Source organism: Periplaneta americana, chromosome 16 (assembly GCF_040183065.1).
Source record: "Periplaneta americana isolate PAMFEO1 chromosome 16, P.americana_PAMFEO1_priV1, whole genome shotgun sequence".
Taxonomy (NCBI): Eukaryota; Metazoa; Arthropoda; class Insecta; order Blattodea; family Blattidae; genus Periplaneta; species Periplaneta americana.
Window position 1 is genome coordinate 80,822,357 of NC_091132.1, and position 22,145 is coordinate 80,844,501.

Here is a 22,145-nt window from a genome sequence, read left to right on the forward strand (position 1 = left end):
CTACGTATTGAGCTTCGTGACTGTATATACTAGACTGTGGCATAATTATAATATTATTTAATTTCACAGAGTCCAGAAGTTTAACGGCTGCTGGTATGAAACGTGGTTTTAACTATGGCTTAAAACTAAACGTTATTATATTTTCATTTCTAAGTACCCTGATTTAGAAAATGTAAGTACCGATACGGTGAAATTTAAGCTTTTAAAGATATTAAGAAAAATTAACACGCGATAGAAAATTAATAACTTAATATATTAATTTTTTTTTACTTATGATTATTAGTTATACACTTTTCAATTGTAATTACTTATTTAATCATTTATTGCTACTATTTTGTTGTTGTTGCTTAAATGTTTTGTATGTTTTTCCTTCTTTCTGTCTATCTATAATGCGATTTTGAACCCCTGAACACAACCGTCGCTGTTATGGGAGTGAATTCATTAACTTTATTTTATGTTTTAATATTTAATATTTTCAGTATTCTTTGAAGTATTTAATAGTTTTTGCACTCTATTCTCTTGTTTAATATTTTTTTTCAATACTGCTTGTCAAATACTACGTAAATTAAATTAATTAATTTAAAAATATGAATTTCAGTTGTTAACTTATTACTTCAGTGGTTAAATTTGTATAGTTTAATATAATAAAACACCACATTTCATTTACAGGAAACTATGATCCATTTAGTACAAAATAGTTAATTATAGGAACTGCCCCCGAACACGCGCTTGCTCAAACGGGTGTGCGCTACGTCCATAATATTTACTGATTTTGTATTGAAATGTAGCAATAAATATACTAATACAATTCTGTGAATTTCTGAGCAGGGCTAAGAAATTATATTTGTGTAGTCTACAATTTATGGACAGAGTAAAAATTATAAAATACTGTTTCTCATCTACTGGCTTTATAAAATTTGACAGGTAAGTGCAATAGATCTAGAATCTTAATGTAGATTTTCTATTTATTTTTAAATTATAGAATATTAAATAGTTGCTTATTTTTAATATTTATAACAATGCAAGAAAATGTAACTATCAAAATAAACAAAATAAACGTTATAAAATTATTAACAGACGTTTTATATAGCCAATACTCGTATAAATATATACTTATTAGCTATTCACATTCTTTCTCATTATACATTTTATATGTTTCGCAATATTTCAGTTCCTTTATCATGCTGCGAATTACTACATATTTTATCCAACCATTAAGTATTATCATATACGTACAGTACGTAAATGAGATCATTTAATATCTATTGGCTTTCATATAAAATACATTCTTTATAATAGCAAAAGTAAGATATTTGATTCCATGTAAACATATTAATGTAATTAGACACGTGCAATAGATTTTACTTAGAAAGCACCATTTAGACCTATTTTGTAATGAGTTTTATTTTCGAACTTACGAAAATTTTTATTTTTAAGAATGTAGGGTAAAGTTGCTTAAAATTGTGATGCCCCTAATCCCGTAATACTTTTTTAAAACTGAATGTCAGTCAAAGTTTTGCCGTTCGATCATAGCGTCAGACATCTTTCTCGAAAGAGTGCATCTTTCGCCTACTTTTGAAACATTGGTGAACTTTCAAGCAACATACCTCATCTCGGTGATAGTGAAAAAAACGTATCACGGAATTATGAGTATCACGGCATTAGGAAACTTTATCCTATACATGCTAAAATAACGGCTGTACGCCTGAAAACAGTTTCCCTTAGTGCGGCGTCGTTCGAAAAGTGACATGGGCAAGTGGTAGTCCGATTAACGATGATTGAGAGCGTCAGCTTTCGACAATAAAATCTCGCGACTTATAACTTACATTACGTTACAGATATAATGTAAGTTATTGGCTCACCTTATACGTCTAATTGCTGGAACTATCGACTGCTGGAAATATAACACGACAGTTTTTGTACGATTTCTAAATTCAAATTAGTTATTCTAATATGTAGACCTATTTTTTTGCCATGAACTAAATTGAACTCCACTGAATGAAAGTCAGCTATATGCTAATGTTCTAACATTGACGTTCCTTCAGCCTGCATTATCTGTCCACCATACGTAATGCAAAACCTTTCCATGTTCGATCCAGGACTACACACTATTACCTGTAATAGTGAGGTATTTATTTGAGTGGAACCTGTTGCCTGGCACAAGGTCTTTATATTATCTGTGATATTATAATAAAGTCCTATACAGTTTTCTATTAAATTTATCATCTTATAATTCAGTTTATTCCACGTAGGCCTAATACAGTGCGCCAGGAAAGTCTCTCCGCACTGGAGACAGCGGAGTGTATGCGCTAGCAACTCCAATTATATTGGTAGCATCAGCCGGGCCGGGTCATTGCCACATCCTTGAGTGAGGGTTGCTTAGCTAACGATATCAGTTGAGGGCAGACAGGATGTACTGCAGTCTAATTGTGAGTGAGTGGTGGCTAACGACTATTGGTGATAATGCTTTCAATTGAAGAACAAGCGTTTTTGGTAGAATACGTTTTTCGCGAAAGTGATAAGTTTACGGAAAATGTGAAACAGAAATTTCATATGCGTTTTCCTAATTCTAAATCACGACACTGTACATGATTTGATCAATAAATTCCGTGGGACCGCTTCAGTTCTCGATACACCAAGAAGTGTCAGGCATACAATTTTAACGACAGAAAAATTGAACTCTCGGATATAATGTTGCGGAGTCCTACAAAATCAAAGCGAAAATTAGCAAAAGAGGCCGGAATCTCTAAGTGGACAGCACATAAGGCTGTAAAAAGCGAACTTCAAGTACCCCTATAAAATTACAGTGGTTCACAAGTAAAAAATGATTACGGAAAAATTACCAATTGGGGTGCGGAAAAATTTGCGGTATATGGTCATAATCCTAAAACAATCAATGAACATAAGCCGAATATAATTAATTATGTGCAGTCGATTACACAAGAAAAATGAGTGAAAATGTTTGCAAATCAGTGTAAGAGAGTCGAACTGTACCTTCAACAACGAGGAAAACACTTCCACCATCTGTTTTGTTCCTAACATAAGTTCCAGCTACTGCCGACATAACTGAAGCACAGTCTACTATATACAGTCACGAAGCTTGAGTTTTGAGGGTGCTAGAAACAATAGACTGTGACGGTTCTATTTTGCATTGCCTGTAATGAGGCGATATTAGCGATCATAGTGGTGAGCAACTATGTAATATTTGCATATTTACTACGTATTGAGCTTCGCGACTGTATATACTAGACTGTAACTGTAGTTGCTAGCGCATACGTTCCGCTTTCTCCAGTGCGGAGAGACTTCTCTGGCGCACTGTACAAAAAACTCACAAATACTCTGATGAATATTAAAGTACATCTCCATTGTGTTTATAATTTTAAATGAATAGCCACTAATTCTTTATTGAAGACTGTTATATTTTATTTACATCGTTCCAGGATAAAATTTACTTCTATCAGTAGTTACTACATGTGAACAAAATCCGTCCAATTATTTAGAGAAAATCGCTGTTCGCAAAATATTACGTTGACAGACGAGATACGGAACTTATAACCAAAACAACATTGTGTGTAGGCTGTCATAAAGTTACCAGATTTTGTTTCACAATTTTAGGCGACAGATATCGACATACAGAAAAATACTTTTAATATTTTTGTTATATTGCCGTTCACTTGTATTTTTTTACACAATTTAAATAATTAAAGTACTCGTAAGGTATTACTCAATCTATTAAATACTAAATAAACTACTGGTTTCATTTCTTCAGAAGAATGAAATTTTAGATCCCAATTTTTTCAGCAAATTTCTTATAGGTCATATTGAAGTTGGTACAAACTGTTTCTAAACTCATTTTGGATAAGGGACCAATATTATCCAGTCTAAAGTGCCATGGTCTGTTGGCTCTGTTGCTACCACACGTTTCGTTTGCTACTCTGGCAGACATCGTCAGTAGTGTGGCACACAGGAGCGCAAAGATCTCCTTAGGGTGCTGGGAAAGACATTCCAAGATCATTTTGGATTCTTGGAATGTCCGTCCACACCATGTTTATTGAAGAAACTCTCTCCACTGAATCATTACTTCCAGGACACAGATAGATCAACTTCTGGGGTTGTACATAGGGAATCTTTTCTTAGAAAACAAAATTTTAAAATCCACTCAATTTTGAGCAAGAATTAGCATTTTCTTCATTCCACTTTGTCATTTTCTCTTGTCACATAGCCTATGTCTTCAATCAAGAGATTTTATTAAATAAATTATCTTCATCCAGGTCAAGTCCATCAATGGTTGAAGAAAAATAATGGACTGACTGTCTCTTCAAACTTTTCTCTTTCTAGAGGAGGTCTCAGCAAAATAAGTAGGCTACATTTCATAGATATCTTGTCTTGTGAAGAATAACCGAAAATTGGGATATTCAACAGCATTTCCATAAAATGCAGGGGAGACAGTGAGAATTCTTTTGCGAAATAAGAGACACTTCTTCTAAAGATGCCAAAATGTTGCTTAATTGATTGTGGAATAAAATTATTTTCTTTCATGGAGTTCTGTGTTTTTATTAACTTCGACAACAACTTAAGACTCGACTGCAGTTAAGTCCTCACCTTCAGTTTTGATTACGACATCATGACAAAGCGGCAAAATAGCATTAGTAAAATTTATCACAGCAATGTTCAAGTATCATTAAACCATTAATAATTAACAATGAAAATCCGGGGATATCTGGGAAAAAATATAAAATCCGGGGATGAAAAGCAAAATTCAGGCACTGTTCCCGGGAAACGGGGACGTCTGGTAATCTTAGTGTATCAGAGATGATTAAAACTTACATTTTCGCGAAAACTCACAATAAATTTTTCGTAAATTCACAATATTTTCCTCCACAATGCATAAAAATGAATATGGATTGTAAATGGGTGAAAACGTATTCTAAGATTACAGAAAATAATGCGATAACATTTAAAAATAAAAATATATGTATCTTATCTAAAATTACAGGAAAAAAATATTACAATCATTCGCTATCACCTTTTTCAAGAAATTCTTCTTAGCTTGGTTCAGTTTATATTTTTGTTAGGATTACTCAGAAGTCAGGCGCTTTTAAAACCGCTAAAATATTGTTGAAATAAGATTTAGTAAAAATGTAAATTCGTTTACATAGGAGTGCATTATTACATTATGATATTTATTTTCAAAGGCATAATTTTCGTTGTTTTGATTACATTTATTCCGAAATGAAACAAATCAATGTTGATCAAGTTATTCTTGCATGAATTATTGTGTTCATTCAAATGCATTTTTCAAAACAACAGATTTGCCTTCGCAGACACGAAATTGTTTTATTCAGAGTTATTATGAATGAAGTAGATAATGTACAAACCGTGAGAAGTCTTAGTACTCGAATGGCTTGATGTAGGTCTATTGCGCTTTGTAGTCTATCTCTATTCTGAAATATGTTTGACAATTTGAAGAAACCGGTACCGTGATACATGAAAACGTTCCAGTACATTAAAATCGACACCACATGATGATATTCTATATTTGAAGCGTTGGGCCGAATAACCGTCTATGTTACAATTTTTCAGAATTGAATTTTAATGGAATAATGCTGTGTATAGTCTTGCATAACTGTCACAAAAATTGTTTTTCAATATCTGTATCAGAGGCGTTTCTACACGAGTTAAAACCATGAGTTTCTTGGTTGAAACAACAGTCTACGTCACTAGTCACTTCTAACGGATCCAGTTGCTTATTTTCTCGTACTTATCGGAAATTATTGCATGGGAGTTCGTTCTCTTTACGAGTACTGGGTACTTGAAATCTGTATACCAGATTTCGGTTGATCTATTACGTAAAATGGACGACTGCAAGTCAGTGACGATTTCTACTGTAAATAATGACCGGCTAAATATATATAGGACCCAGACAAATTAATATTAATAAGTGGAAAGATGTGTCACGAAAGTCGCTGAGAGATTGTGGTCTTGATTTTACAATAAGGAAGACGAAGTCGCAAATTGGTACGAAAAATCCTCCAAGTAATGTAGGCTAAGTTCCTATCTGTTATTTTTGCAGCATTTTATTAGTTGTAGGTTATTTTAATTTACACTTTACCTAGTGTTAGTTGGTCTATGTTGTGTTTTGCCACTAGAATTTATCTTACAATTTTATCAAGGTATTTCGTATCAGGAACAGATTTGTGGAAATTCTTGTAAGGAGATGTGCTCACAGCTTGCTCTTGATGTCAGAAAGGAGCTTTTTAAAATGTACTACTTGCTTACAGTCAGCATTTAAAAACTGTGACTGTTATTGTCTTCATTATTAATATAATTTATACCTATCAGATAAACCATCTTTTCGGATGGATACTGAATATTCAGGACAGGGGTTCAAATTCCATCCCGCAACAATTTCTCAATTCTAATATTTAATTTTCTTTATTTGTTTGTTATTGTTACAACTTTCGTTAATTTAATGGTGTCCCTACATCTCAATATTGCAGTTACTGTCTAATAATAGTGTTATTATTTGATCAATATTACACGTTTATTTATAATATAACATTGAGTGTAATTTTAATAAATTACATAGTGTTAACTCATATTAATATATAGCATTTAAAATTATTTTTAAATGTCATAATCATTTTGTTCATAATTTAATCATTTTATTGATTTTGTATATTTCATAATATTCTAATTGTACAAAACTGTTTATTGTCTGCATTCCACAGTAGCATTTAAGTGAAGTTAAAAATGTTACAAACTTATATGATGTATAATATGACTTTCAATAACATACAATCGTATACTTCGCTTAGTGCACAAAACATATTGATGGAATAACGGTCTATGTTGCCCGTCCGATAGTAGATTTATGAACGGAATTACGATGTAACATTTTTGTTCCTCCTGCACAGTTAGCAGATTGTAACATAGACCGTTATTCGGCCCAACGCTTCATTTATTCCCGAATATATTTGAAGATCAGAAGAAACTGGTTCCGTGGTACATAAAAACGTTCCAGTACAATAAAATTCACACCACACGATGATATTCTATATTTATTCAGGAATATATTTTAGTATCAGTAAAAACTGGTTCCGTGGCAGAAGAAAAACGTACTAGCAGATCATAATTCATAACAAAAAGATGATAAAAAATTATCCTACTTCACATTAATCACCTAATTAGAAAAATAAATTGAGAAACACTTAAATATCGACGTTTCGAAATATGTCGTCTCAATAATCACCATTCTACAAAGTTTGCTGACTTACAGTGTTACGGAGTTATCTAAAAGAAAGTGATTTTTTTTTCGCTCTTCTATTGCCAAAATATTTATGCGATCAATTAGGTCTACATAAAAAACCGAGAATACTTTGCGGAATTTTCGTCTGAATATTGTACAGAGTCTGGGAGATAGGCCTTTGATAACTTAATTATAAAACTGCGAGTCACAAGTGAATTCTGAATTATTAACTTATTGATTAAATAAACCCATTATTTTGTGAAAGAAATATCTTATTTTGGTGTGAACATTATTTTATTAATTGCTGCGATTTCAAAGTATTATGTCTTTTAAATAGTGTTCTACAGAGCTTTCGTCAGGAATCAGGTTTCAGTCATGTAAGTACCGATTGCTTTACATCGAACGCGATTGTCGAGGAAATAATGTCTGCATTTACTCTGGATTAAGCGTGTAAATATTTTGTGTTGCGCAGTATATGGGCCTACAGATGAAACAGGTTGGAGGGACATCAGAATTGAAGTATTCGTATACAGCTGGCTTCCATTCAGTGCAGTTCGTGACAATACAGTACACATTATAACAGCGAATTTTAATTCATTACACGTACATTACGAAGAAGTCGCACAAAAATTTTCGTACTATTTCTTTAGCAGTCCAGCATTATTATAAAGTAAACCAACAAATTATATCTATAACATAATGTATAATATGCGGGATTTTATTGCCGAAAGCTGACGCGTTGAATTACCGCTAACAAGCAAACATTCTGATGGGGGAAGTTAAAAAAGTAATTTTTTCTTCCATCATGTTAATAATGTCAAAACAAGTGCTTGTACAAATTTTGGCCACTCGAACGCAATAAATTACGAGGCCAGTAAAAAAAAAAAAAAGATTCACTAAAAGAAAGAAAACAAAATTTCATTGAAAAAAAATTATTGGAACAGATACAAGAACTGTTGAGCTATTTTCCAACATATTTCACACTGGAATTGAGACATATTTGTCATACCGTGGGAACGACAGAGAGGTGCAGACACTTGTTCCGATCCCAGGTGGCTAACTTCTAAGATACAAGGCTACGACAGTTGATCCAACGGTAAGACAAATGTCTCAATTCCGGCGCGGAATATGTTGAAAAATATCTGAACAATTGCTTTATTTGTTCCAATAAATTTTTCCATTAAATTTGTTTTCTTTCTGTAAACGGCCCCAGGGAAACTTATTTTTTATCAGCCTTCGTAATTGCGTTCGAGTGGCCAAAATTTGTGTAAGCACTTGTTTCGACATTGTTAACATGGTGGAAGAAAAAAAATAACTTTGTTATCTGCTCCCATGAGAATGTTAGCTTGTAAGTGGACTGTTACTTACCAAGTGATATTTCGAAAGGCGCCGTACTAAGCGAAACCTGTTTCCAGGCGTACACTCGCTACAATAACGATTATCGGGAATTTTTAGTCATACGGTTAGAATGACGTATGACCAGCTCTTTATATAACAAGACAGAAACAAGCCAAGGGACACATGTCTCGTTAGGAGAAAGACAGTCCTACTTCTCCATTTTCTATCGTAGAACGAATCTCCTACTCCTAAATTTGCAGATTCATAGGCTACCGGCTGAAACAACGCGATAGACTACAGAGAGATATTATAATAGGCTATATATCAAATTTAAAGATAAAACTATTTTTAATCGAGTCGGAAATAAACAATAAAAATCAATTCTGTGACATCATCAAGGATGACAATTATGACGACGATGGTGTATGTGGTCTTATGTAACTAATTTAAATTCTATTTTTATCGATTTTAATAATTTCTAAGAGTTACATTTCTCAGTTTACAAAATATAATCTTCGTTTATTATTGTTTATTATTGTCATAGAGAATTTCACAGAGGACAATTTCTTTCGTAGTGATATTTAATTTTAGAAAGTATTCATACCGTGCTATACATATGAAGAGTCCACTGCAAGAATGATGGATGTCATTTGGAATACATTTTGCAGAAGAAGCAATTGAAAGTTTGAAATGCTTAGCGCTCAAAGTTCAACTGTGATTTTCCGATCATTACTGGACAATGACTATCAGTGTTAATGCCATATAACTCTCTATGTAAATTCTATATGTCTTAAGCGATGCATTGACAATCTTGATTCATTTTCGACAAGAAAGTGACATACATCATTCTTGCAGTGGACTCTTCATATATTATAGTTATTATATGAGGGGCTTAGAACAAAGCAGGTAAGTGACATTATTAAAAAAAATGAGGTAAGTGCGTGTTGTGATAGCCCAAAAGGATGTTTCTTTGGGATAAAATCAAGTAAGTGATCACACTGTGCAGTGCTGCTATATGGGCATCATTTCACCAAGCTAGGGTATAATATTTCATTGCATGTAGAATTTTAACTGTAATTTCCTCAAAACTAGTTTCCCGTCACTTACCTGCTTTTTGTTCTAAGCCCCTCATATATGTATGAATTTACGAGTAGTAAGTGAACATAATTCAGTGCAAAATATGATACTAAATTACAACATTTGATAATATTAGGTCTCATTTTCTCATGAAGGTAATTACAAATTAAATACATTTTAAAACATACTGCTTTTAAAACAGACTCTTCTCTATGTAAAGTTCGAGGAACAAAACATTATTTCTTACAGATTATAGGCACTTGAGTTATAGTATATTGCGATAGGAGTGTGATAAGTGCATTATAAAAGAATGGAGGAAACAGTTTGGGAAAACGAGGCGAACTCTAGTTTTTTTAAGTCTCCATGATTCTATTACAAACTTACCGCATGTATAGGCCTATTGTATATTTTTTTTTGGACAATCGTCATTTAAATAAATTTGTTTTTAATTTTGAATATTGCATCAATTTTTATGATATGTAAAAATTACTCCTATAAGAAAGAATGAACGTCGTTGCCAAGGCAGTATGTGCTAAGTTATTTTGTTTCAGCGTAGTCATTTTTTTAGAATGAATTTGTTATTAATTTCAAGAATATATGAGTTTAATAGGAAGATTTGTAATCATTTAATGATTTTAGAAGAAGAATTAGTTGAGAATTTAGTGGATGAAGAGCCTGAAGAAGGTGGAGATCGGTTGCTCTAAGTTAATACAGTACCAGAAAAGTCTAAAAGAAGATATGAAAATATGTATGAGATATTTGTTAAATAGCTGAACAGATAAAGTGTTGAGACAAATGAGAAAAATTTATTCGCTTATTTTCTATTAAGGAGTAATGTACTGAAGTCTCCATGTAGCTTGTGGTCAGAGTTCTTTATGCCCAAAACTTTAAAAAGGTTGAATGTCAACATTGACATTGCGGAATTGTAATATCACATTTAATTTTTCTAAATAAAGGCTCCATTTCTTTCTACTAGTATGGCAAATAAATAGGCCTATAACAACGCAGCAAACTGTGATTTCGTTTCTTGTCTAGCAACCAGAAAACTTACGGTATTGTCACTTATGAAGCATGGTAAGCAGGGGGAAAAAAGCATAATCGTCCTAAAAATTGATAAAATATTTGAACATTTAAAAATAATGTCGTTTTAGAATTTATTATTCATAGTAGGCTATAACATTGGAAATATCTCTACTTTGATTTCATTATTTCTAGGCGCAGTGTTCTAGGAGACATGGTCAAAATTAAATTAACTCTTTAGAAATCAAAAAGGCATAACCTATACCGTATTCTTTTGGTTGGTGTAAGTAAGGACATCAACAGACCAACATAATGCCCGAATTCTACTTGCCATAATACAGGAAATGACATCGACGACGAACAATATACTTGCACCAGACGAAATTCGAATCTACAACATTGTGTCGTAATATAATTCTCAACTAGTATTCATTATTAGCGACCACATCACACTAACATATCCCCAGTTATAAAACAGTTGACTATTATATGAATCCTTACTTGAGATTGTAATATATCAACGGAAATATAAATCAAACGAAAAGAAGTTTATTTCAAAAAACGAGGAGGAATTAGTTTTACACACGACATTCGCAAGTAAAATTTATAAGTAGATATAAATAATTCGGGCTCAAATGTATATGCTAAACATAGATTATTCAAATGTCAAAGAAAGGTTATTTTATTCTAACATTAATGTCTGTTCAAATTGTTTCATTATTATTGTTTCAATGGCCAATGAAATAAAGAAACAATTTAAGCTATTCTTAATTGAGGTAATATGTGCTTTTCTTTCGCAAATTCATGCCAGAAAATAATGGTTTTGCTTCTACAAGTGAGAATTGAACTTATTCAATTTTACTATTAATATAATAGAGATTGTTCCAGCACAATAAGAAGATTAAAAAGTAAATGAATTATGGTTTGTCGTCACTATGGAAACACGTAAAATAATTTAAAAATAATTCGTAAGATTGTCTTCTGAATGCTGTTCATTTTATAGAAGAGAGGTTACTAAAAATTGAAGAGAAAAAATTAAGGCCATATCTAAGTGTTTGGAAATTGGTTTATTGCTAAATAAATCCATTCCTTCATGAACAAAACTGTGTTAATATGTTTCTATAAACTTATTCTTGACTAAGTTGAGAAGACTTTTAAATATTTGTTGCATAATATAATATTTTGCATGTTATTTTAAAATGAATCCCTATTCGACGACTGCATATTAATTTGATTGTAAATATGAGAGCACATAATGATGTAAGCTTTTTTCGAAGACTTTTCCAATTCACACTATAACAGTATAGGTTACATTTATACTGATGTTTGTCCCTTCAACATTCAAAATTTTTAAGAAAGAGGCATTTTGCTTTAGTTTGAGGGTACCGAAAGAAAAACTATAATAATTATCTTACTAAATGTTTATGTAAATTTTGAAATCCCATATTTTTTTTTCGATTGTGTAATGTAGGTCTAAATCGTCTCGTTTTCATATTATACAACGTTGTTTAGCGACGGGAAAGTTTCACTACAAATGATGAATTTGTTGGTGTGACGTTTCACTTATTACACTTACTCAATTCGTTTCAATATTTCCAGAAAATATTTTAGTAAATCTTGTAGATATTTTCTTGCATATTCTAATGTTTACTATTTAATACGCAATCGAGTTTTAGTAAATAAGTTTCTAATATCTAATGTAAGCGTTATAAAGAGCCATTAGGGAAACAAATAAGAGAACGTAAGTCGGTTTTTATATTCCGAACTAACAATGATCATCAGTAAAATTATACCTCACATTAACTGAACCTGCAGAGAATAGAACTCTTGAAAATATTTAGGACAACAGCCTCAAAAACTAATTTGATATCGTAATGTAATATAGGGTTTACAATAAATTTTACAAGTAGGACTAAGTTTTGCAGAAATAATTTTTTAAGTATTATTTGCTACATTTTTTAAACGCAATTTCTCCTCTTAATATTAATAATAATAATAATAATAATAATAATAATAATAATAATAATAATAATAATAATAATAATAATAATAATAATGTTGTTTTAAAACAATTCAATCTGTGTTAATAGTTGTATAATAATACGCTTAAATGTATATCAATTTAAGTTACAACAAGAAAATATAGCCATAATTATATATTACCGATTTAACAATATTTACAGGCCACCGGTGTAGCTCAGACGGTAGGAGCGTTTGGTTCCTGATACTGAGCTATGCTCAGACGTGGGTTCAATGACTGTTTGTTTGAGTGATTACTTGATTGAGTTTCTCCAACAGTCTCTCCAACTATAAGCCGAATGTTTTAGGTAATCACATGGTAAATCTTCGACCTCATCTGTTAAATACCATCTCGCTATCGCTAATTCCATCGGCACAAAATAAAATATTAATTGATACAGCGTCGTTACATAACCGACTTAAAAACGACATTTACAGATTCTTCCACACCCTATGATTGCATATCATTAAATTTGCTTTCATTCCTCTCCTTCATTCGCCCACATATTTTCTTTAATATCTTTCTTCTTCATTGATGTATGAATTCTCATCAGTGGTCGGTGGTCTTTCCTGTCGTCCAGGTGACATTCATTCCATTATTGTCTTTGACAATCTTTCATCTGTTTCCATTTTATGTCATCACTCCAATTGTTTTTGTTGAATGAAATCAATGATTGAATTTAGACATTCATTGTATCTCTAATGATATAATTTATCTTTTTTCTGTCGAAATATGTTTTCACATTGTATCCAAAAGTTATATTTTTTGCCATTAAGAAATTTACATGTTTCCTATTTTTCATTTTAGAGATAATGGCAACCACTAGAATAATAATAATACTTACAGTACTTACTTACAAATGGCTTTTAAGGTACCCGCAGGTTCATTGCCGCCCTCATATAATCCCGCCATCGGTCCCTATCCTGTGCCAGATTAATCCAGTATGTATCATCATATCCCACCTCCCTCAAATCCATTTTAATATTATCCTCCCATCTACGTCTCGGCCTCCCTAAGGGTATTTTTCCCTTCGGCCTTCCAACTAAACACACTATATACATTTCTAAATTCGCCCATACGTGCTACATGCCCTGCCCATCTCAAACGTCTGGATTTTATGTCAGGTGAAGAATACAATGCATGCAGTTCTGTGTTGTGTCACTTTCTCCGTTCTCCTGTAACTTCATCCCTTTTAGCCCCAAATATTTTCCTAAGAACCTTATTCTCAAACATTCTTAATCTGTGTTCCTCTCTCAAAGTGAGAGTCCAAGTTTTACAACCATACAGAACAACCGATAATATAACAACTGTTTTATAAATTCTAACTTTCAGATTTTTCGACAGCAGACTTGATGACAAAAGCTTCTCAACCGAATAATAACAGGCATTTCCCATATTTATTCTGCATTTAATTTCCTCCCGAGTGTCATTTATATTTTGTTGCTGTTGCTCCAAGATATTTCAATACGATGATAATAATAATAATAATAATAATAATAATCATCATCATTATCACTCCATCGTCACTAATATCATCATTGGCAATATTAATGTATTAATATACTTTTCGATTGTTTCTTTAAATTCATAATATGTATTTATAGGTACATAAGTTCATATCCCTAAATATACTTTGATATTTCCGTGGTTTATTCTCTCTACTTTGTTAATGAAGGAATTCATGCGCGTAAGTTGAAATTGAGTATCACTTAAAAATTAAGTTATGACAACTTTTAGGTGTTAAAATGAAAACTAGTCAACTATGTAATTTACCACTTAGTTTTCATTCTAACACTGAAAATTGTTATAGCTAAATTATTAAGTGATACAAAGTATTAAAAGTGTGTAATTAAAATGTATAATTGTGTTTCAATTAAAATATTGAATATATTTATTTATTGTCTAATATTTCTCTCTTTATATGTGAAATGTTTTATGACTTCACGAAAAATATTGCAACAGTTAGAGATGAACAAGGCATATTTCTTAGGTTTAGAGTTTTAATAACTGTAGGCCTAGGCTATAATATTTCTCTGAAAATAACAGAAGATTTCTTATGAAAGTGAACATGGTTCAGTTATTATTTACTTCCCAAGGAATCAATAATAGTTTTAGTTGCTCTTATGTGATTTTTTAATTAATTTTAACCATCTGTCTCATACCAGATAAAATTGAAGCGTTAAGTACTATTGCCTCGTAATTTTATCCGTTGATTGTGAAACGGCATAAATTTGTAATAATATTCATCATCATCATCATCATCATCATCATCATCATCATCATCATCATCATCATCATCACCATCACCCAATTAAAGCACTAGACCTAGTGGTCTGTTGCGCTCTCAATGGTCTCATGCCATCTTTTTGATGGTCTTCCAACAGATCGTTGTCCAGAAGGGCATTCACTCGACATGCAATTTCCAATTAACTCCATAAATTTGAAGAAAATTTAATATGTTGGACGTTCAATTCTTTCAAAATTTCTGTATTTCGTTTTCAATACCAAAGTGTGTATCGCGCCGTTTTTCTCATGAATTTCATTTCGTTGGTACTTATTTATGTTGAACATCTTTTGTTGTCAAAGTCCAAGCTTCTGATCCACATAGACTGAAGTAGGTCGTGCTAAAATGTGCTAATATTAATACTGCATATTATTAAAAGTTAAGCGTAAATAGAAACTTAACTACGGTACACAATTACAGGGAGTTAAGAAATAATATCGTTAAATAGCTAAAATATTTGTTCTATTTTCTCACTTTAGAATGTTATATCAAGCTAATCATTTATATACTTAATGAAGTTACGCTACCAATTACTTAAGCCATTGTAGATTTAAAGATGAAAACATTAAAATATTTCTACATGATTATCCCGGTAATTCGAAATCCAGTCACTGTTAGCTGTTTACAGACAGAAATTTGGTATCATTATATTCAATGGCTCCATAAAATCTGAAAGTACTATGGGAATATTTATCATATCCAGTTTGAAATATAGCTAAATGATTTAATAATTATTATTATGAATCCGTACAACTTATTTATAATTTTAATGTAGTCTATTTAAAATGACAGTTCAGTTGCAAGGCTTGAAAATTTATGAATGATTTTCAAATATCCGACACTGAACGCTACTGACGTAGTGAAATATGATGTAAAATATATTTTCTCATAGTTCTTAGGTTTGTATGTCCATTCTTATTTTACTAACACTATTATCACTATTATAATATCTCACTTACTATTAAGTAATTTGTTAAGTTAAAACAATCCCTAAATAAAGAAATATCGTACTTCCTTAACGCTATGCGTCTCCTGTTATTAAAATAGCATTAATAATATGTTGTATATAATAACGTTTAATTTTCAAATTCTGATGTTCAGAAATACGTTGACCCAAGTTTAATACGCAGTTACTTTATTTTAAATCTTGTCGCTCAAAATTTCACTAAAATAATAGATCCATAATTGATGATAATTAGTTTAAAATACCGTACTTTATCAATTTTCAAGCAATGAAATGAGGTAGGCTTACGAAAATCTAAACAATTGATACTATTTATTTCATCAAATAGAATATAACAGAGTGTTCTATTTTAGCTTGGAAAGTTAAGGCCATAAGGCCTTCTCAAGCCTTAATCAATACAATAGTTACATACAATATTTAAATTATGAATATTTACAATACACTTAAAAGATTCTCCAGCAATATTCTTCAGTTAAGTTTTAACGACTCGTACATGTTTATTTAAACTGAGATAAACCTATAAGATAAAGTAATAACTTAATTTATGAGATAATTTAATTCAATCCAGCCTATAGGCTATGCAATATGTAAAGAATTATAATTAAGTTGAGATAACTAGTTGGTTAAAATTATGAGAATTAATTTAATACAAGTTTACTAGAAGTATGTTACAGGGAGAAAAATATAAATCTAAAATAACTTATATTTATATAATGAAATTTTGTCATTATAGGTTTCGTATTCTATTTAGAGAAATTAATTGTAATAATAAGAATTGGCAGATGTTAGTTTCATTATAAGTAACAAATGTTAATCAGTAATTAATCTGTTAAGTAAGAATTTATGTAATTTTGATCTAAATGAAATTATTGTCCAACAACTCTTTACATCACTCGGAAGCGAGTTCCAATTTCTAGCAACTGAAACTGTATAGAATGAATAATATAAAGATGTCTTGTGGTAAGGTATAATGAGTAAATTGTTATGATGAGATCTGGTACTTAGCTGATGATATGCGGATAAATTTTGAAAACGAGAAGCCAAATAGATTGTGATAGCGGTGAGCAGAATTTAAAATAAGAGAATAAGTGAATGCAGGGCTCGTCGATCATTTAGCCTTAGCCAAGACAGATTTTGGAAAGACGGGGAAACATGATAATACTTACGAATATTGCAAATATAACGGACGCACGCATTATGCACACGTTGTAGCCTGCTGCTCAAATTTGCATTTAGGTTTCTTAATATAATATCGCATGGTCTTGAATCTCTAATTGTACAGCACAATTTTATTTTTCACCTAGTCTTCTGACAGCTACAGCGGCTGTTTCTTATTCTTAAATTTTAAATATTTAACATTTAAAATCAGAAAATTGTTGTATAAATTTCAGTCCTTCAATACGTAACATACAAATTAAAATATAGACTATTCAGAAATGCGGAAATTACGTGACAATAACGGAGTAACAGAGACGTGAGACATCTAAGATTAAAACCCGATCTCCTAGGTGTGAATCTATCACATTCTTATCTTAATTTCATGTGATATCAATGTATTGGTACTTCATAGAAAAATTTAAACAGTTAAAATAATCATTATCATGGCTTCATACTGTATTAAATTTTGCTATGTGGATTTATTTTTAGTAGGTTTATGTTTTGTAATCTTTTCCTATGTAATTTTAATATTTGGAGATAATTATTGTTTATTCCGTTATATATAAGATACAGTACTGTCATACTGAACTTGGAAGGGAATTTACCCAGAAAACAGACTCACTTAAAAATGAGTAGTAGGCCGTATAAATTTTATAAGTAAACAGTTAAGAAAAATACGGTGTAAATATATAACTATATGGTTTAATTTCTGGGTAACATGTAATTGATCGTTAGAAATAGAAGACTAGAAATTTTGAATTACACTACAAATATAAACAACTTTACATTGTTTGCATTAGTATATTATATATATGTTTCGTGTGTACACTAATATATTTCAATATATCTTAAGACATATTGTAACTACATGGTTTATTTCTGGTCGTAAGGAAGCTGTATCAGATTAATCATTTATATATAAATGTTTATAAATTGCAGATTGTGGTTAAATTATAAACAGCTTGAAATCGTTTCTAAAATAATAAATTTTCTATAATATTTATAAGTACAACAAATGTTACTACTGAAAATTACCCGTTTAATTAATTTATTAAACTAGAAACTAAAATAACACGTGAAGTTAAATACCTCACAACTTTTCAATAATTTCATTTCTAAAAATATTTGCTACTAGTTTTCAGTAAATGTATTCAATATTAGTATGTGTTGTAGTATTTAGGGTGTAATTTATAGACAGAACTTATACACATAATATATTTACCCTTGTAGGCACCTTGTACATTTTGGAGAGAGCATTTCTAATAATTATGATATTAATTATTTCGAAATATGTGTTATATGTCTTTCTCGTGTTAAATTTTACCGTACCTGGTTAAGATGAGAAAGACATATAATAAATGAAGTAATATAGTGTTAAAAGTTGTGTAATCAAGATGTATTATTTGTCAACTGAACATATTTCTTTCTTCTAGGGAAAAATATTATTTTTGATGGTTGATTTCTTTATTATATTTACATTATTTTAAAGGTCTCTTATGACATTTATTTTAGGGATTCTTTTATGCTACACCTTATTTCTCATAGCCAAAAACAATATAGTATTTTCATACTTGTAAATTAAGTACTGTATATCGTAATTCATAAAAACGTAGCGCAGGAACCCATAGCGATGATTTGTCAATTGTGCCTTTAGAACAAATTATAATTTCTAACTGTTCAACTACTTGAATCCATTTCCTTTATTAATTTATGTTGTCTAATATTCATTGGTTAGTTAAACACATGCAGGAAGACTTGAAATAAATCGCAAATTTTTAAATGGCAAGTTCAATGTAACTTATTCATAATGCTTGGTGAATGGTTTGTTCTACCTAAAATTAACTTGTAGAATTGTAAGAATTCATTACTCTTCTCCCATTTGACTATTCTTAGTCTTCAATTGCGGCAATTAATAATTCCTTGTCGTTTATGTAGCAAGAGTTAAGGTTGAATGCCGCGGGGGAAGGCATGATCACAACACCGGAATTCAGACTAATGGCATTAGTAACTGGAGAAGGGAAGCAGATCGTATAATATCCGGCTGACAGCTTTCAATGCATTCAGACTCCTTGTCTTTCAACTATAAACAAATGTCAAAGTGCGAAGCGAAAACTCGGCACAACTTTGGGGCTTGCCATACTAAAACATGATAAAACCTCGATGAAGGAAGTTAGCGTCTTGAAGACGTCGTATGTAAACACGAGGTTATGGGGGGTTGGGGATAAAATACAACAGCGCGTCGAGCCCACTGATTGCCCACAAGCGTCGTCACCGATATGCAGTCAGGGGGTTGGGGAGGGTTGTAGGGAAGAAAGAGGGAGAGAGCAGCCAACATTTTTCTGCCATGCGCAAAAACTTTTCTTCTAAAGTTGGGAAGGGATCTTTCCCTTCTTCTCGTGGGTTTCCTCCCCCTCCCGGCCTTCTTACCAGCGCTTAGACATCGTCATCGTCGTCGTCTTTTGCCGCGACTTTCAAAAGAAAAGTAAAGTAAGCAAAACTTTGTTAGGCGTCGTGACGGAGAGCGTCTTCCCCATTACAAGGTGGAGCGGGCGACGCTGCGGCACGAGGACGGACGCGCCGGGCTCGCGGCCCAATGCTCGGGCACTTGCCGCTAACTTTGACGTCGATTACCGGAGACGTCTTACGACGTCGCGACGCGAGTTTAAGTGAATTGTGTGTGTAAGAAGAAGTTCGCGGCGACTTTCTTGAAGCGCTCGAGTCGGCATTTCTACTCAGGTAAAACGTTTTCCTTGAATGAACTTGTTTCTTGGCGGCATTTAGACTTTACATTTTCTAATAACATTTTAAGAACCTCACAACAACACAACTTCCACTAAACGTCAGTGGCGTAGAAACTTCATTAAAATTAAATACTTAAATATGAGGGAATTAAAGTGTGAATATACGACATAGTTCATTTTCAATTCCCGGTACTTGTCAACGACGTCTATTATGATACCCGTATTTACAATTATTTCGTAAGCTGTTCTATAAGTTGCTTAATAAAATTGAACATGCATCATTTCAACTAAATTTCTTCCTTTCTCGGGCAAATTTAGTAGAAAGTTTGCAGATCATTTTACACATCACTATTTAAGGAGAGAGCGATTCTGTGGGGAAAGGGGCTCACCTCTGCCGCTCCTGCCGACGAACCTGAGGTCGTTGAACTTGGCCACCTGGTTCTTCATGACGGCCGTGCAGTTGCGGAGCTCGGCGCAGTAGTTCTCGTCGTTGCCCGCCCTCACGGTGACCAGGGTGCCGTCCAGCACGTCCCCCAGGGCCACCACCTTGAAGGCCACGGGCAACGTCTTGTTGGAGCGCCAGTGCGGGGGCAGCACGGTGCACACGAAGTGCGGGCTGCCCGTCCTCACGAGCTCTCCGGGGTGCTCCGACAGGAAGTCGCCCAGCGTCCTCTCCGCCAGGATGTCGGACGTCATCTTGGTGTAGGTGTCATTGAGGACGCTGCCGCTCCCGGCGCTGCTGCCCTCGGGGGACGCGGCCGCCGCGGTGGCGCCCCCCGTGTTCGCCGTCAGGTGCATGGGGTCGGGCGCGGGGCGCCGGAAGTCGCCGCCGCAAGACGCCGCCGGCCCGCCGAGGACGCCGCCGCTGTCCTTGCTGCAGTCCGAGGAGACCGCGGCCGCAGAGAGAGTCTTGGTGCCCCAAATTGTGACGTCTGAAGCAATGTCTTCTGTTGCTCAAGAGGAGGGGCACACCCCCGCCTCCGTCACCGACACTGATTTCAGAAACGGATTCACCACGCGACCACAAGCATCGCCCCGTCCGCGTCAGAGCGGGGCCGAGAAGTCACTCAACCGAAACATCATCTACTTGCGACGCGAACCACACTTGCAGACAATGCGGGCCCCGCAAACGCTAACAGTCAAATCCACAGTCACCTCACATGTTTTAAAAAGCCGCCACGCGGAGCTCTCTTGTTTTTTTGTTTCCAGTGTGTCAACAATGATTACCTGTGAGAGCGCTCCAGCGAGCCGCGTTGTCCTATTTGAAACTTCCAGCACGTCGCATCCCTGACAACGACGCCGGACGCCGCGGCGCACGTGTTGATAGATTGGGGGGAGGAATTGTCTTCACGCAGCGTCGGCCGTCATGGTGTTCACTTCTTTCCCCACTTGTTTTATGAATGGAAAAAAAAAAGAGAGACGTCCCGTCTCGCGATCGCGCTGCGGGGGTGGCGGGAGGGCGGCTGAAAAAAATGAATGAATCCGCGGGAGTTTGAAAAAAGAAAACCGCGTGCACAACTCTTCCCTTATGAATGACGCAGTGTACAAATATTATTGGAAAGATGACACATAATCGATCGGCGTCGCGTCTCTTCTCACTGGCAGGCACGAGGAGGCGAGGGGCGATCGTTCACAGTCGGTTTGTTCTTGACAATTAGCAAGTGCTTAAAGTGGCGTCCGGTTGGGCTGGCTGCACGCAGGCCACTGCATGGAGTACCAAAGGAGATCCTCTGTGTGGCCGGGCCACGTCCTTGTTCCAAACCGTATGTTAAAAACACGCAGTTAACTCTCAACTCCTCCCCCACGTACCCCCTCCCCTACCTACAGACTTCCTCGTACTAAAAAAAATACCTCGACTCATCTGATTCTCCGGCGAAATAAAAACACACACACACACCCCCTACCCTCTCCGTGCGAAAACAAAAACACGCTCACGCCACGGCGAGAGGTTAGAGGACGACGAGTATTTCTGTGTCACGCCAGCAGCGGCACTGATGGGTCTTAGTGCACAATATGTGACGCCCCCACTTGACGGCCCCACGCACAATCGCATGCATGTAGTGTTATATGTACTAGTAGGTGCAGTACTACATATAGCGGCACTAGTATATCGTGCGGGGAGGGGTAGCTCTGTCCCACCACGGCGGCCGACCTAGGGGCTAGACTTCCATGGGCTTGCGTTAACAGTAGTGTAATACGGGGTAAACCCGTAGTTTCTCTCTCGCTCTCCATACAACCCCCTTCCTACCCCCTAAAACCCCATAGCCCTCATCCCCTGTAACACCGGGGCCGGC

The 22,145-nt window shown here is 34.1% G+C and overlaps 1 protein-coding gene across 1 annotated transcript in view; it reads right to left on the reverse strand.

The window, feature by feature from the left end:
• LOC138716526 (runt-related transcription factor 1-like) overlaps positions 1–21,845 on the reverse strand; it is a 418,897-nt gene extending 397,052 nt beyond the window's left edge. Inside the window, exon 1 of the mRNA XM_069849676.1 lies at positions 20,241–21,845. Within this exon, the coding sequence (XP_069705777.1) occupies positions 20,241–20,649 (409 nt within the window). The 5' untranslated portion in view covers positions 20,650–21,845. The remainder of the gene's footprint in view (positions 1–20,240) is intronic.
• Positions 21,846–22,145: the final 300 nt, after the last annotated feature.